The sequence below is a fragment of the Camarhynchus parvulus genome, chromosome 1 (assembly GCF_901933205.1).
Source record: "Camarhynchus parvulus chromosome 1, STF_HiC, whole genome shotgun sequence".
Taxonomy (NCBI): Eukaryota; Metazoa; Chordata; class Aves; order Passeriformes; family Thraupidae; genus Camarhynchus; species Camarhynchus parvulus.
The window spans coordinates 5,736,539-5,751,502 of NC_044571.1; the positions used below are offsets into that span (position 1 = coordinate 5,736,539).

A 14,964-nucleotide genomic window follows, 5' to 3' on the forward strand; every position below is an offset into this window, starting at 1 on the left:
AACAAAGCATCCCCTGCAGGGCAGAGAAAGGAAGGGAACCACAGAGAGCCCTTGGGAGAGGGTCTGGATAAAGAGAAGCTCACAGCACTCACCTGTCTGCCTGCCCTCCCCTCAGCAGGCTGTGGCCATGGGGCAGACAGAAGGCACCCTGGCACAGCTGGGCAGCTCCTGGTGCCCCAGCCCTATTGCCCAAGACAGGCCAGGTAACTTTAGGCAGCACTCTGGGCACCGTTGCTGCTGTTTTCCCTTCTTATTCCCCTGCTGCAGTGTGTGCTCACTGCTGATGCAGAGAAGCTGAAATGCCAGCCTGGTTGGTGAAGAGAGGCTTTGCAGCCCCTCAGGGGTGGCATCACTGCAGCTTGCCTGCTGCCAGCTGATCAGGCACACAGCCAAAGGCACCAGCAGCTCAGCAGGATGGGGAGGTTTCTCCTTGTGAAAGGAAGGAGGATGGAGCGTTTTGAGACCTGGCTGGGGGATGAGGTGTAGGAGCAGCCCTGCCACAGGCTGTGCCTGCCTGGAGGCCTGGGAGGTGCTGATCCACAGGCAGAACAATGCTGCAGACCCAAGCAGCCTCCCCAGGCTTCCATAGCATCAGAAACAAAACACAAGGGACATTTTTCATTCCTAAGACACACTCCAAATCTTAGGTTGCCTACTCCTTGACTATATCTTTTATTTTCCAGGGAAGTTGAGCTCTTCAAGAATGAACAGATTCAGTATTCCAAAAGCATCCAGGCAGGATTCCCCAGGGGAGGGCAGGGAGCCAGCTCTGCTGTGCTGCAGCAGGAAGGAGAGCACAGCCCACGGAGGTTGTAAGAGCCGAATGAGGGATGTGGGACTCCAGGCAGCTCTCCAAAATGCAGTTTATTCCATCCAAGAGTTACAGCAGTCCAGGGTGGTGGGTGACAGAGCTGTGCCTACAGCTGTCAGCTCCAGCTGCAGGCAGCCCTGGAGACCCTTTGGTTTTGGTTACAATGCATTCTGTACTTTGCTGAGCATCTTCATACAGTAGAACCAATCTATCCCTTCACTTTTATCTATAGCCTATCATAACTACTGGAATTACCATATTCATGTTACTGTTCTCCAATCACTAAAAGTTAGTACATTACAGTTTAAGCTAGAAGTTGTTTTTCAGTTTTCTTGCAGTGGAAAATTCTGAGACCTTTTTTCTACTTGCCACATCAGCAGGCTTGTTTGCCTGTGCTATCTCCTTGCTTGGTAAAAACATCTTCTTGTTTGGGGTGGGTTTATCCTTTGTTCTAAGTCATAAAACCCCTTCTAACTCACACCCTTTGCATCCTTAGTTATCCAGTAAGACTGGCTCAGCAATTCTTTTCCTCTATATCAAAACTTGCTTCCATCTCTATTCCTTCATCAGACTCTACATTTAAAAATCTTTCTGCTAAGCACACATATCTGTGAGACTTTCTTGGCAAACTTTCATCCTTCCCAATACAAGGTCTCCCCAAAGCCTGGCCCACCGGCACTGCAGCCACCCACAGAGGTTTCTGCTCCAGGGAGAGCTCCCCAGGGAACAGGCCTACCTCTCTGCCCTGTCCCAAAGGACAAGCTTTCCCTGGCTAGCTGCTTATCCCTCCCCCACCCTCATTTCCTTCCTCACTTCCTCTGTAAACAGAATCTCCTTCTTCCTACGTCACTGTGCTTGAGGGCTGAGTCCTTGGAAGCAAGCTTCTTTTTGCTTTTCCTCTTAGTTCCAGAATGCCCTTTGTCCTTTTGTCTTCCCTCAAGATCTTCAGGAGGGATTGTTTCATTCTCATTTAGGATTTTAGCATTTAATTTAGGATCTTTGGATCCTTATTTAGGATCTTAGCAGTCTCCCTTCTGAGAGGCAGTGGAGCACAGGCCTGGAGAAATTCTCCCTCCCATAATTTATGGTGGTGAGAGCAGGAACACTCTGGGCAATAGAGGAGCTGCTCCTTTTGGCTTCTTCCACGTCAGGCTTTCATAGCATGAGCTGAAAAGAGTTTCACTCACACAAATTGAGAGTGCTGTGAGCAAGCTGGGCTGCAGATAGGCAGGAGCTGAAAGCCCAGGGCCAGTTTTTCCACAGGGTTCTTGGTAACCTGGCAGGAGCAACAACTCCTGGGCTGGAAAGGACTTGTAGGACTTAAGATGGGTTGTTTTAGCAGCTTGCAGGGGTCTCACTGATTGCCACAGGAGGACTATCAGGACAGCAGAGGCCATGTCACAGCTACACAATTGGCTGGGAGCAGGACTGGGTATCCTCAACACCTCAGGCTCCCTCTTCTCCTTCCCTCAGCCACTCATTACTTGGACTGCAGCATCATCCTCCTTGCACCTGCCAGACACTTTACTTACTTACCCCAAAAACTTTTGCAATCCAGGTAAAAGTGATCAGGCCAAGGCAGAAAGAAGGGGAAATGAAAAGAGAATCAAGGCAGAAAACTGATTTGGAGGACTGAACACTCCAGCACACTCCCTCTCAGGAATGTTCAAACAGAAGCTCAGCCCCTCAGCAAATTTGCTCCATGTTGTTTACCTGTGTACACAGGAGGTCTGTGACTGCACAGGGAGCTGAATCCACAGCCCCCACGTCCAAGATAAGCCCAGCAGTTTATCTCAGGCCCCAGGGCTGCATCTCCTGCCCCAGCAGGAGCCATGGAGACAACATCTCCTGGCCACCAGTGGAGCACAAGCTGTACAATCTTGTGCCCACAGAAACTGGAATGCAGGTTTAAGAATCTGAAATTTAATAGCAGCAGGGCACTTCAGAGGAAATGCTTAGTTTGTGTAGCAATGCTCCCTTTTTTTTTTTTTTTTGTGGCATTATAGCAGTGCCTTAGTAGTACTTTCCTGTCCTTCCTTCTGTTCTCCTCTTGTGACAGCTTTATCACTGAGAAGGTTGCCAGTGAGTCAACCCCTGACGCAGACAGCCTGTACAGTAGAAGCTCCCTATCACTACAGAACACTCCATTATAATTAAAAATTAATGGCAAATGCACTCTGTCCCTCGCTCAATCCTGAGAAATGTGTATCATTCCGGGGACAAAAGCTTGTGGGATACCAACGCTTTCTGTCAGAGGCTCCGTGGCAGCTCCCTCCTCGGTGTCGCTGTCCTCTCATGCTTGTAATCTGCCCTTGAAACCTGCCCTCTCCCTCAGCCACTGACAGCAGCACTATTGTTTTTAGCAGCTCAGCTTTTCAGCTCACTTCAGGATCCCCAGAGGCCATCCCTTTTTTTTCTGACTGTGCTCCAGATTGCCATCAGCGCTCATGAAATGACTCCAGCACCGTTTGGTCCCTTGCCATTTGCAGCCAAGAGGGCACCTCCTTTCCCTTGGCGTCCCTACCCAGGATGTGTCTGCTGCTGGCTGAGCTGCCTGGGCACTGGAGGCTCTGGCTGTGCCTGACAAGCAATCCTGGCAGGTTTCCGGGGCAGTGTTACACTCTGTCAGCATTGTTGGAGCTGAGCAGGGCTGCACAGGATCATTGCTAGAGAGGCTTCCTGGAGGGGCTTCCTTGCTGCAGTGTGGGTGACTCACCGCACTCAGCCGCTCTTGTCTCCAAGAGATCACGCTCCTGCTGCACCAGGGCAGCGGTGATGTCTGTGAAAATCCCTAGGAAAAAATAGTGGTGATGTCTGAAAATCCCTAGGAAAAAGCAGCTGCTGCAATGAGGAGAGAGGATGTTCGGGAAGAGCAGTCGCTCTCGGTCGCTTCTTGCTGCTGAGCAATTTCCGAGTGCATGCGGAGCTCTGGGGCCCTTTGCGTCAGCCACGGGGTGATGGATGCATCCACTGCATTTTCCAAAATGCAGCTGCACCCAGCCAGGCTGGGGAGTGCAGAATACCAGAATACAGTGATGAGAGCATGTGTGTGCCTGCTGGGGAGCTTGCAAGCCTAATGGAGGATCTGCAGGTGTGAAGCAGAGGTTACCGCCTGCCCACCTTCGTTGTGGGTCCATGATGTGTTACAGATCTCATAGAAGTCCCGTTTTCCCTGTGACCCAGACACCTCCAGGGCCAGCAAAGGCTGCCAGGGGACACATGGCACATGGGGAGGACAGCAGGAGAGCCTGTGCTTGGGTTTTCAATGGCTGGTTGCCCTTTAGGTTGGCCACCCTGTCCTTTGCCCAGGTTTGTTCCTTGGAAAAGGCATCCCACAAAATGCCAGCACCCTTTCCTGGCACAAGCAAGGTTCTGGTACCTTTTGTCTCCTCTCTGAAGTCAGGCAGCTCAGGATGTTCACTCAGGACTGTGTATCTCAGTGCCCCCAGCCTGAGCACAAACATGCTGCCCCAGTGCTGGAAGAAGAGCCTGCAGCACTGCTGAAACCCTGGGATGTCTGTCCCAGCCTCTCAGCCCTGCCTCCAGCAGCCTCAGAGACTTCACTCCCCCTTAGAGATGACTCCCAGCCCACTCTCAGGCAGCAGGGCCCAGTCTGACAAGGGAGAAGCTGGAGAGGGACTCTTTGTCAGAAACTGTAGTGATAGGACAACAGGGAATGGGTGCTAATTAAAAGAGAGGAAATTTAGGTTAGATATTAGGATGAAATTCTTTACGAAGTGGCTGGGGAAGCCCCATCCCTAGGAATGTTCAAGATCAGGTTGAATGAGACCTTGAGCAACCTGGTCTAGTGGGAGGTGTTGGAATGAGATGATCTTTAAGGTCCCTTCCAACCCAAGACATTTGGGATTCTATACAACTGATTCTGGACACCACAGATCCTGCTCAGGAGGAAAGTGTGCAGATCCAAAAACTGGGCAATTTTTCCCTACATTCTCCATTTTCTCTTTTGCAGCAGAGTGACTGCTGCACTTTATTTGACCCTGGTGATGACACAGAAGCAAGGAGGGATTTATCTCTGCAGAGAGCTTCAAGCAGCTCACCTGCTCTCCTAACACCCAACCCAATCCCCTGCCTCAAAGCAAGACTCAAAGTTCAAGCTTCTCATACAACTTCAAAGCAAGGCTCAGGTGTCACGAAAGCCACGTAGGCAGCTCAGCCAGAGCTGACCTTCTCCATCCAGCCCAGGTCACACAATCCCCTCCCATCCCCAGCCCATGCCAGCCTTGCCCTGGGTGGCTGCTGCCTGTCCCATGTGCAGCCCAATAGCACAGACAAACGTGCATTTGGAAGGACCTGGCATTTGAAGTGCTTCCACTGCAGTCACGCCCACAGTAAAAATTATAGTTCCCATAAATGACATCTGCAACTACAATTTGGTCAAAGTCTTTTCAAGGCTTCCGACTGAGCAAGTTATAGGTTGTAAAGGTCATCGTAAAGCAGCAGAGAAGTTTAAATCTCTCTGACCTCCAGAGCTCTCTAATGACTTTTTATCAGCTGTAACTTGGAACTCACATATTCAAGCAGCAACCAGCAGTTGCAAAAGTTCCTGCATAGAAAACAGAAAATTACAAACAACACAAACACAGCCAGATGCAGCTGCAAATGAAATGCTATGAAGAGAAATGAAGGGGCAGCCATGCTTTGCATACCTCATAACTTTTAGTATGAGCACTGGGCAGGGATAACAGAGCAAAGAAGAGGTTCCTTATTCCCCAGGAAAACTCCTTTCTCCTCACCTCCAGTGTCCTCACAGGACTGGAGGCAGTAGAGGAGATGAATCATACAATATTTGCAAGACTTGTAAAATCTTATCAATTCTGAAAGCCAATTTGTGCTAATCAGCACATATTGCCAGTGCAAACGATAACTCAAAGGAGCAGAAAAAAGACTGGTGCAACCAGCTGAAATTGAATCATCTGGAAGTTCACTTGTGGCCACGAGACCAAACTGTCACATATCCCATTCTTCCTCCAATTCTTCCTTAAAAGGGACTTATTTCCCTCTCTTAGAGCAACCACAACAGGATGATGTGCCCTGAACTCCAGTTCACTTCCCATGAGTGTTAGGAATGGGCCAGTGTCCTCATGGAACCAAACACCACCTCCCCTCAGGACAGCTGCTTGCTGTTCCCACCCAAGCTCTCACAGTGCCCTCCAGAGATGCCAGCCCCCTCTTGCTGCCATGCCTGTCCCTCAGCACAGGGTACAGAGCCACCAGCTTGCTTTCTTCTACTGAGGTTTGCCAGACCAGGGTCCAGCCTGAACACCGGCCTGAGATACCACACAAAGAACTGGTGGGACAGGCAGTACATTACACAGCTAAACTTCTGCAGCTGCCAGGAATTAAGTTTGGGGGATCCTCATTTATTTTTCCTTTGCATCTAATTTACCACCAACATCAACTATGAAGAGTATCTCCCTGTATCTCCTTGGAGCATCAGCAAACAGGCATCATTCCAGGGCTCTGTATGGTGTATACAGACTGAAAGGAGCCAAGTTCACTTTTAAGTGTGCAGCTGATACTGTGAACTTTCTTCTACAAGTTGTTGAAACAGATTTTTCATCTTTTGAGATAGCTTAGCCTGAGTCAAATTTTACCTTCAGTTATATGGGTTTAAGTCTGGAGTAATAATCTCAAAGCAGCACCAAAGTCACGTTTTCTCCTCCACTGAAACTCCGAGATTGTGCAACAGAGGAAATGGCAAAGCTGGAGTGACTCTGGACTTTGACCACAGCTACTGAAACACGTGCTTTGGCTGTGTGAACCCCCTTCACTCCTGTAAGCTAGCAATCCAGTTAATCAAGTAATGCAGTTAATCAATTAAGTACTTCAGTTAATCAATTACTACACAGAAGAATCCCAACTTTTCAAAAGGATCCAAAAAAGCCAGTGTGGCTTTTTTTTTTCAGTGGCTCTTGAAGCCAGTGTTTTTTACAGTCCAGGCTGAACTCTTGATTTTAAACCAATAAAGCTTTCTAATGGCCCTGAGTTTCAGAATTGAGCAAATTTGAAGCAAAATAAAAGCTGAGATTTACAATGCATCCGTTGACCAGTCTTTAATTGCAGCAGCCCCTTGTGTCACACTGAGTCCTGTGTGCCACCCATTGTTCAAATTCACACAAAAAGCTTTGGCACACTCTGAGTTTTTAGAGCCTCTGTTATTCAAAGACTTTCTTTTATTCATAACCTGTCAAAAAATGATGTCTATTAGGAGAAAGAGAGACTCAAAGGAGATCCACAGTCACTTAGTAGCCTAATTTCTAGCAGTAACCATATGAAGATAAATTAGGTCTTCAGACACTCTTCTCTTCCAACAGGGATCTCTGGAGCTTATCAACACACAAGATTATAAAATGCTGTCTGCAAACAGTAGGGCAATCTGAAAACTTGCTCTTATCTGTTATTGCAAAATAGACACCAAAGGGTAGGATTCACCTCACCTAATCTTAGCCATCTAAAATGTTGGCATCTCAACAACTCACTGCAGCTTCCTCCATGGCCAATGGCATGAGATTCCCTCCTATTTTAGGATGGAAAAAGGGACAGCAAAGAAGGCCTTGATGCTGCTGGTGGGGGAGAATAGATCAATAGTTTATGACAGATGCCAAGGTCTGGGAGAATCCCACCATGACATGCCCAAGAGCATGTATGGGGTGTAACAGACTCTTGTGAGGAAAGCTGCAGGCCTCACTCCACAGTGATTAGGTTTAACTAATTGTACACAGCCCTAGACCTCTGGGGGAGCAGGAGGGGCTGGCCCCTGGCTCCATCAAATGGGGGATTAGGGAAGGAAGGAACCTGAAAAACAGCAGAATGATCTAACAGCTCATCATGCAATCTGCAACTACTAATGTCCATTTCATTTCACTGAAACACTTAAATATGAGACACCTTGAACATTTCAAATACTCTGGAATGATAAAGGATTGGGCTTATCCCTGGCTTTTATCCACTCACCTTGTTTCATCATCATTTGACTCCAGTCATACTTTTTTTTCCAACCAAAAAATATTATGAATTTGCTTCCCTTTGATAAGTTTCCTTTAAATGCTGTCTTTTTCTTTTCCATAAACTCAATTCATTGTGAACATCTACAAAACGTAAGCTTAGGGAAAACACAAAGACTTTCCTAGAAAACTGCTTGACACAGGTTCTTCTCTGATGTTTCTGATACTTTTCCCCTCTAGTATTTTTAAATATACACTGCATTTCACAGATTAGGTGACTTTTTCTTATTTTTCAGTCTTGCATAATGAAACACTTTGTGCAGAAAAAAAACTTTCTCGAGGTTGGTGGGTCATTGATGATTTGGCTCTGAATAAACAGTCCTGGCAAGCTACACCTGAAAATAAAGTCATCTGGGAGACACTGAAAGAAGATCATCATCAGATCTGAGCAGCTTGCTGGGGAAAACTGTATCTCAAATCACCACTTTGAGCATGGCTGACCATGCCAGTGGACACACAATTAAGATGAACAGTCCTGACTGCTTTGTTTCCAGATTTTCAGATGGAAATGAGGTGCAGATGCCAGTCCCTAAGGTTGAATTTGGCCCATCACCACAGTTTGCTGACCTGATCATGGGCACCTGTGTCACCCCCAGCTTGTGCACACCACACTGACCCTTGGTTCCAGGCTGGAAAAGGCAGGGATATTTTCAAGAAATATCTCAAATCCACAGGACTGAGGCTCCATCAGCTTTTTTGCTTGCAAAACTACTTTTTAATTTTTCTGCTATTTACTGGCTTCCAAAGTTTGATGAAAGACCTTTGTGAGCAGATAATTCAATGCAAAGTGGATGATGCCCTTCAGTGTTTCTTAAAATCAAACACTTTCATGAGTTGATATTCCAGGAAACTACCAATTATCATTTTGATCCCTTTAGGATTAAACTCTAGGAGGATTAACTAGGATAGCAAGATAAGAAAACAAATCCAAAGAAAGCACATTTTACAGAAGATTTAAAGCCTTCCACAAATCTGCACTTGGTAAGTTCAATGTAGTGCTGAATCAGACATGGCAGAACCCTGTGCAACCCACCCATGTATGTGAGATTTTAATCTTCATTTTACAGCCCCAAACCAGACTGTTGCCATCTGCAGCATCTGAGCCAAGTAATTTCAAGCTGATTTATTACATTTCTATCTCTGAACATCCATCATTCTGCAAACAGCCTAAAGGGAGATGCCCTATACCTTAACTTACACTTTTTGCAGTGGTCTCCTTCTAAAGCTGTCTGCCAATCATAATATTTTAATCCTATGAAGTTTACTTCATGTTTTCTGTAATTTGAAGTCCACAATGCATTTTGTTAACACACTGGCTTCCCAGATGAGCTGCAATGACTTTGGTATGCAAAAAGGTGCTACCACAGCACTGCATGTCTCATTTGCTGTTCCCTTAAATAGCCTCACTTAACTGGCTCTGTTTCTGACATCATAGAAAGGAATGCTATTATTTTCTAAACACATTATAAATTCTCCCAATATCTAGCACCAGGTGTTTGTATTTGCCCCTGAGATAAGCAAGCTGTCCTCAGAAGCTCCAAGAAACCCCAGGGTTGTGAGGGGATGCGATGCTGCTCACGACAGAGCAGCAGCTCATTTTAGCCTCTTCAGCACACAACTGGGTACCACAGACAACAGCAATTTATTTCCCTTCTCAGGGCTTTTCTAAAAACAATAGCCCAGTTTCTAGCATGCCTGGCAGCAACAGATCAGCTTGACTTGCAGTTAAGAGTGAAGCTGAATACAAATTTTGAAAATAGAATCCGTTACATGCTACAGAATTTCAGTTTTCTTTTATTACAATAGAAAGAGAGAGGTGAGAAATAACAATAAAACTGGAACTTGGGGTGCATTCTGACACAAGAGTTATGAAAGGCAACAGAGTTTTTCTCACAGTACAGTAATTCTTAAGGATGCACCAAAAGGATTATTTACCTCTGCAGTGAACTGTTATTAAGGAATGAGAATATTTTACCCCATCTAGACAGCAAATACACAACATAACTACAGATTTTCATTATCAATAAAATTCTGCTCAAAGAAATTAAGCCAGTCCTGTCTCTACCAGACCACCCAAGGTTTTATTTGGGAATCTAAAACCCAACAGATTTTCCCAAGTTGGATTTTAATTGGGTTAATTCAAATTCCTGAAAAGGATTTTGTCGGAGGAACTTGGGGTGCATTCTGACACAAGAGTTATGAAAGGCAACAGAGCTTTTCTCACAGTACAGTAATTCTTAAGGATGCACCAAAAGGATTATTTACCTCTGCAGTGAACTGTTATTAAGGAATGAGAATATTTTATCCCATCTAGACAGTAAATACACAACATAACCACAGACCATTTTGGAAACCCATTATCAATAAAATTCTGCTCGAAGAAATGAAGCCAGTCCCATCTCTACCAGACCACCCAAGGTTTTATTTGGGTATCTAAAACCCAAAAAGGTTTCCCAAGTTGGATTAGTGGGTTAATTCAAATTCCCAAAAAGGATTTTGTCAGAGGAACTCAGGCAGACCTTTGTTGTTTTTTTTCCAGTCAAGCCCATCTCCAACAACTCTCGCAGCATAAAAATCTAGAAAAGACGATTTGGTGTCGTAGAGCTCTTCTACGCTTCATACTCGAATACTTTCAGGTCCTCGAGGAGCTCTTTGGCGAGCACCTGCAGCTCGGCGTGGCGGCTCTGGGCCAGGGCCATGATGCGCTGCAAGGGCAGCGTCTCGCGCACCTCGGCGCCCGCCCGCGCCAGCACCTCCGGCTCCAGGAGCACCGACTGCAGCAGCCGCAGGGCGTGCAGGCAAACCTCGCTGTCCGGGTCTGGGAGCAGGGGAGAAAAACATCCAGGCCTTGTTAGTGTCCCAGGACATTCCTGTCTCAGAATCTCTGCTGGTCAGAGTGACTCTGAGATTCGTACGAGCTTCTTTTTTTCAGCCCGGCCTTCGAAGAAGGAGTCGGGATTCTTTTGTTCTCATTCTCAAGGTTGTTTATTATTATATTATATAATATATATTTTTATTATATTATATTTTTTATCTATAACATTCTTTTTTCCACATTCTGCAGGTCTGTCTGGCAGGTCAGGTTGAGGCACACTGCCTGCCTCATAGGTGGTGTTATCTTTCTATAGTAAAAACTACATGTACATTATTTACAATTACTTCCCAATACCTATCACTTATGTTAGACAGTGAGCTTCTACTCTAAACTAATCTAAAAGTGACAGCATCATGGCAGAAGATGGAGGCCAAGAAGAAGAAGGAGAAAGACTGGACACGTCTAGATTCCTCCATCTTGCCTCCTAAACTTCTATTCTAAAAACTCCAAAAATCTATTTTTCACCCTGTGACTAACTATTATTCTACTTAAACTCCTTTGACTTGTAATTCTTCATATAGAAGTTGGTAATTGTTTTTTCTAAGGGCTAAATCAAAGGCACAGGGGTCTTGGGCTCTGTACCAAGGTCTCTGAGCCCCCTGGGCAGGGGCTGGAGCCCTCCAGGGCAGCCCGAGGGATTTCCTGGGTTCCAACATTCCTCTGGCTGCCCTGGGTGATTCAAGACCCTGGCAAGGGGCTCAGAGACCTTGGCACAGAGTTAAAAACACCTGTGCCTTCGATTTTAGTCCATGGAAAAAATTACCAACTTTGTGTGAAGATTTACAAGCCATAAGAGTTTGAGTAGAATGATAGTGAATTTGTCACAGGGTGAAAATGTAGAATTTTGGGGTTTTAGAATGGGGATTCAAGAGACAAGATGGAGGAATCTGGGCGTGTCCTGTCCTTCTTCTCCTTCTTCTTGTCCTCCATCTTCTGCTGTGATGGTGACACTTTTTGACTGGTTTAAAGATAAACTATCTAACATAAGTGATAAGTATTAGAAAGTTTTTGTAAATAAAGAACACATAATTTGCAGTATAAAAAGTTAACACAACCCCCAGAACAGTTGCTGTACCACAACCCAATCTGCAGACAAACCTCAGCAGGTCAAAAAAAAAAATGTAATAAATGAAAAAAAATAAACAACCCTAAAAAGCAAAACTGGCAAATCTCAACTTCTTCTTCAGTCGTGGGGCTAAGAAAAAAAAAGACTTTCCAATACCTCAAAAGTCATCTCAACCACAAAAACCCAAGAGTTGGAAGTGGTCTGAAAGGATCCACCAGGCAGATAGGGAATAAAGGAAGTGTTGTAATTCCCAGGTGCTGTTTGCTGCTGGCTGGCTGGCTGGCTGGCTGGCTCCAGGAGGTACCTGCAAACCACATTTTTGTCCTTCCTCAGCAGCTTCTGCCCAGCAATGTTTGTGAGGGAGAGATAATCAGGAAGCTTTCTCTTGTTTTTCAGATGTTGAAACTGCTGTAAAGCAGGGAATTTATCAACCTGAATTTATCCAGTCAGTACCCAGGATGTACTGCTGGATGCAATCCAATTTAAGAGCAGAACAAACTGTATCCCATGATTATTCAGACTTAAAAAAACAAACAGACTAACAATCTGCAGTAAATCATCAGGCTTTTCTTTAATTTCTTTTTATATGAGCCTTTGGATTTCCTCAAAGCTCAATAAAATATTCACCTTAATAAAACTTTCTAGCAACCACATATCAACCTTTCAAGTGTTTAATTCAGTCTGCACAAAACTGAAATGGGTATTGAAGCACTGCTGCTCAGGAATGTGCCAGGGAAATGCAGCAAAGACCTTTGACTGACTTAAGCCAGGAAGACATGTAATAACTCCACTGCTAAGAACACAGGATGCATTTTTAATTACTGAAACATTAGGAGCATTACATTTTAATCATTTGCAACGGCCCATTTGCATTTAATGGTTTACAGCTTTATCAAAAGCATGTGGTAGAAAGACTTCCCTATTCTGCATATTCCTAATGAAAACATCTAATATATTTTTACAGCTGAAGCAGTTATTTGTCCCACATGCCATGCATTTTTAATGTGTTTTTCATTAGCATACCTAGTCCTCAGCAAGCTTTTGATAAAAGATTGTGCAGAAAGGTTGACAAAATTAATTCAGATCACTTTGAGCACAAAATCACAAGAGAGACCAAAATCTCACTGAAGGAGCATAAAACCAGTGCAGTGATGAACCAGAGTGCACTGAGTTTGGAGATTGTATTTGGTGGGGCTGAGGCAAGTTCTTTCCTTTCCTGGCTTATTTCACATGTAACACTGGTGACCTGAAAAAGGACTGAGAATTATTCATTAAAGCATAAGGGTTGAAAGCACCCAGGGGGGCAGAGAACAGGATGTGATGGACACTGAAGAAGACTCTGGATTTCAGCATGAAACTCACTGCTGAGATGGGGATTTTTAAGTCATTCCCAACAGCACAAGGCTGAAGAATAATCTTAAAGATTGTGACATCTGATCTACAGCCAAAAGCCAGGCAGTCTCTCTCTCTCTCTTCCTCCATTTTCCATCATAAATGGAAATTATGAAGTCTTAACCTCTTAAGAAAGGAGTTCTACTTTCTCCTGAAAACCAGTAGAGTAGGGTATAATCTGAGGACACATTTATTGTCCAACCCTAAAATATAACGTGCATTTTCTCCTTTTCTATGCAATGAGAATCCTAGCTGTTGGGCATGCTGGACAATTTTAAACATGTCAGGTCAACAAAGGCCCTGTGATTAGTGCTGACACCCAGGCTGAAGGCTCTAAGGAGTCTCTTTCCATCATCACCTCCAGCAGTACCTGCAGGTGCAACTTTCTGAGTGATGAGCACTCATAACTCTTGGGGAAATGCTGCAGCTCAGCCTCACAGGCAGCAGGACTTTATGTCCAATTTCCTGGCCAGCAACACTTCTGTGAATCCTTTTGAAAAAACCTAGGTACAAGCTTTGGTTTTCAGACTTATTCTGGCCTAATCAAAATATGACTAAAAGCCTTGAATTTGTCTTCCCTTGCCTTCCACTTTAGCCTCCATGACTTCCACACTGTGTCTTTTTTAATGCCTATTTTTTTTGCCTGATACAATGTTCAAACTCTGCACAGATCACCTCTCTCTTTTTCTGTTCTTAGTATTATTCTACATTTATTCATTGGAAATAGCAGCCACAAACTACAGCCCAAATAGGTAAGAAGAAAGAAGCTTTGGGTAGTGAAATCTGTGTAGTTCATTTACAATCTTCCTCTGTGTGACATTATTCCTCCTTGAAATAAAGCCACTAATACTTTTAATGGCTTGCAGTACTGCTGGGAAGCTTCATACATGTAAAATGAAAAGAGCTTTGTTATTAATACTGTTACAGGAATCAATATTAATATTATCTGCAAGTGTTTAAAGGCTGTAGAAATTAAAGAATCGATCAGGGGAGATGCCTTAGCAGGGGAGCCAAGAAAATGAGGATCTGTAGGAGATCAGGAAATGATTTCCAGCTTGACAAACAAGAATGTTTTCCAGTAAGAGCAGAGAGGTTCTAGGAAGAATCCCCAGCAGCAGCCAGGGAAGCTCAACAGCTTGAGTCACTCAAATGAAGAACAGATTAGGCACGCGGGCATCCAGCAAAGGAAGGAAATGATCCTGCACCAGAAGATGACTTAATACACATTTAACCTCAGATTGCCATTGTTTTGAATGTATTCTGAGATGTTCTGAGTTAAATAAATACATAGGCCTTAAAATACACTCCCTGAGGATTACATGTGGTTTTGAGAATACTACTTATTGAGGATAATCATGCTTCCTAAGAGGATTTTAAAAAAATACCAGAGAAATCATTCTCTTGTCTCCAATATCATTAGGGACGTTTTCTAAAAGCCCTGTCTACAAAGCACTCAGAGAAATGCAAGGAATCTTCATTATTCAGCATTATATTTATGTCAACAGCTTCCAGATTTAGTCATTTCTACACTAGCTGCGTAACATTTTGTTTGTACAAGATCAAAAAAAAAATCCTTTAGCTGTAATCAAATCAGTGCATCACATCCTCCCAACCACCAGCACACACATCTCCAACGACAATTTCAAAACTATCACCATTATTTCTGGAGCAGAGGGGGAGAAATCAAGCTGCTTGCCTCAGCCAGGATCACAAACCATAAGGTGCTGATGTAATTTTACCAAGGTGTTGAAACTGCTGGAGCTGGCTGACGTCCTGCAAGCTGCCAGCTCAG

At 44.6% G+C, this 14,964-nt stretch overlaps 1 protein-coding gene across 1 annotated transcript in view; it reads right to left on the bottom strand.

Moving 5' to 3' along the window:
* Positions 1–10,448: 10,448 nt before the first annotated feature.
* Positions 10,449–14,964, bottom strand: part of HSF2BP (heat shock transcription factor 2 binding protein) — a 31,177-nt gene continuing 26,661 nt past the window's right edge. The window contains exon 8 of the mRNA XM_030956536.1: positions 10,449–10,657. Coding sequence (XP_030812396.1) covers positions 10,449–10,657 — 209 coding nt within the window. The remainder of the gene's footprint in view (positions 10,658–14,964) is intronic.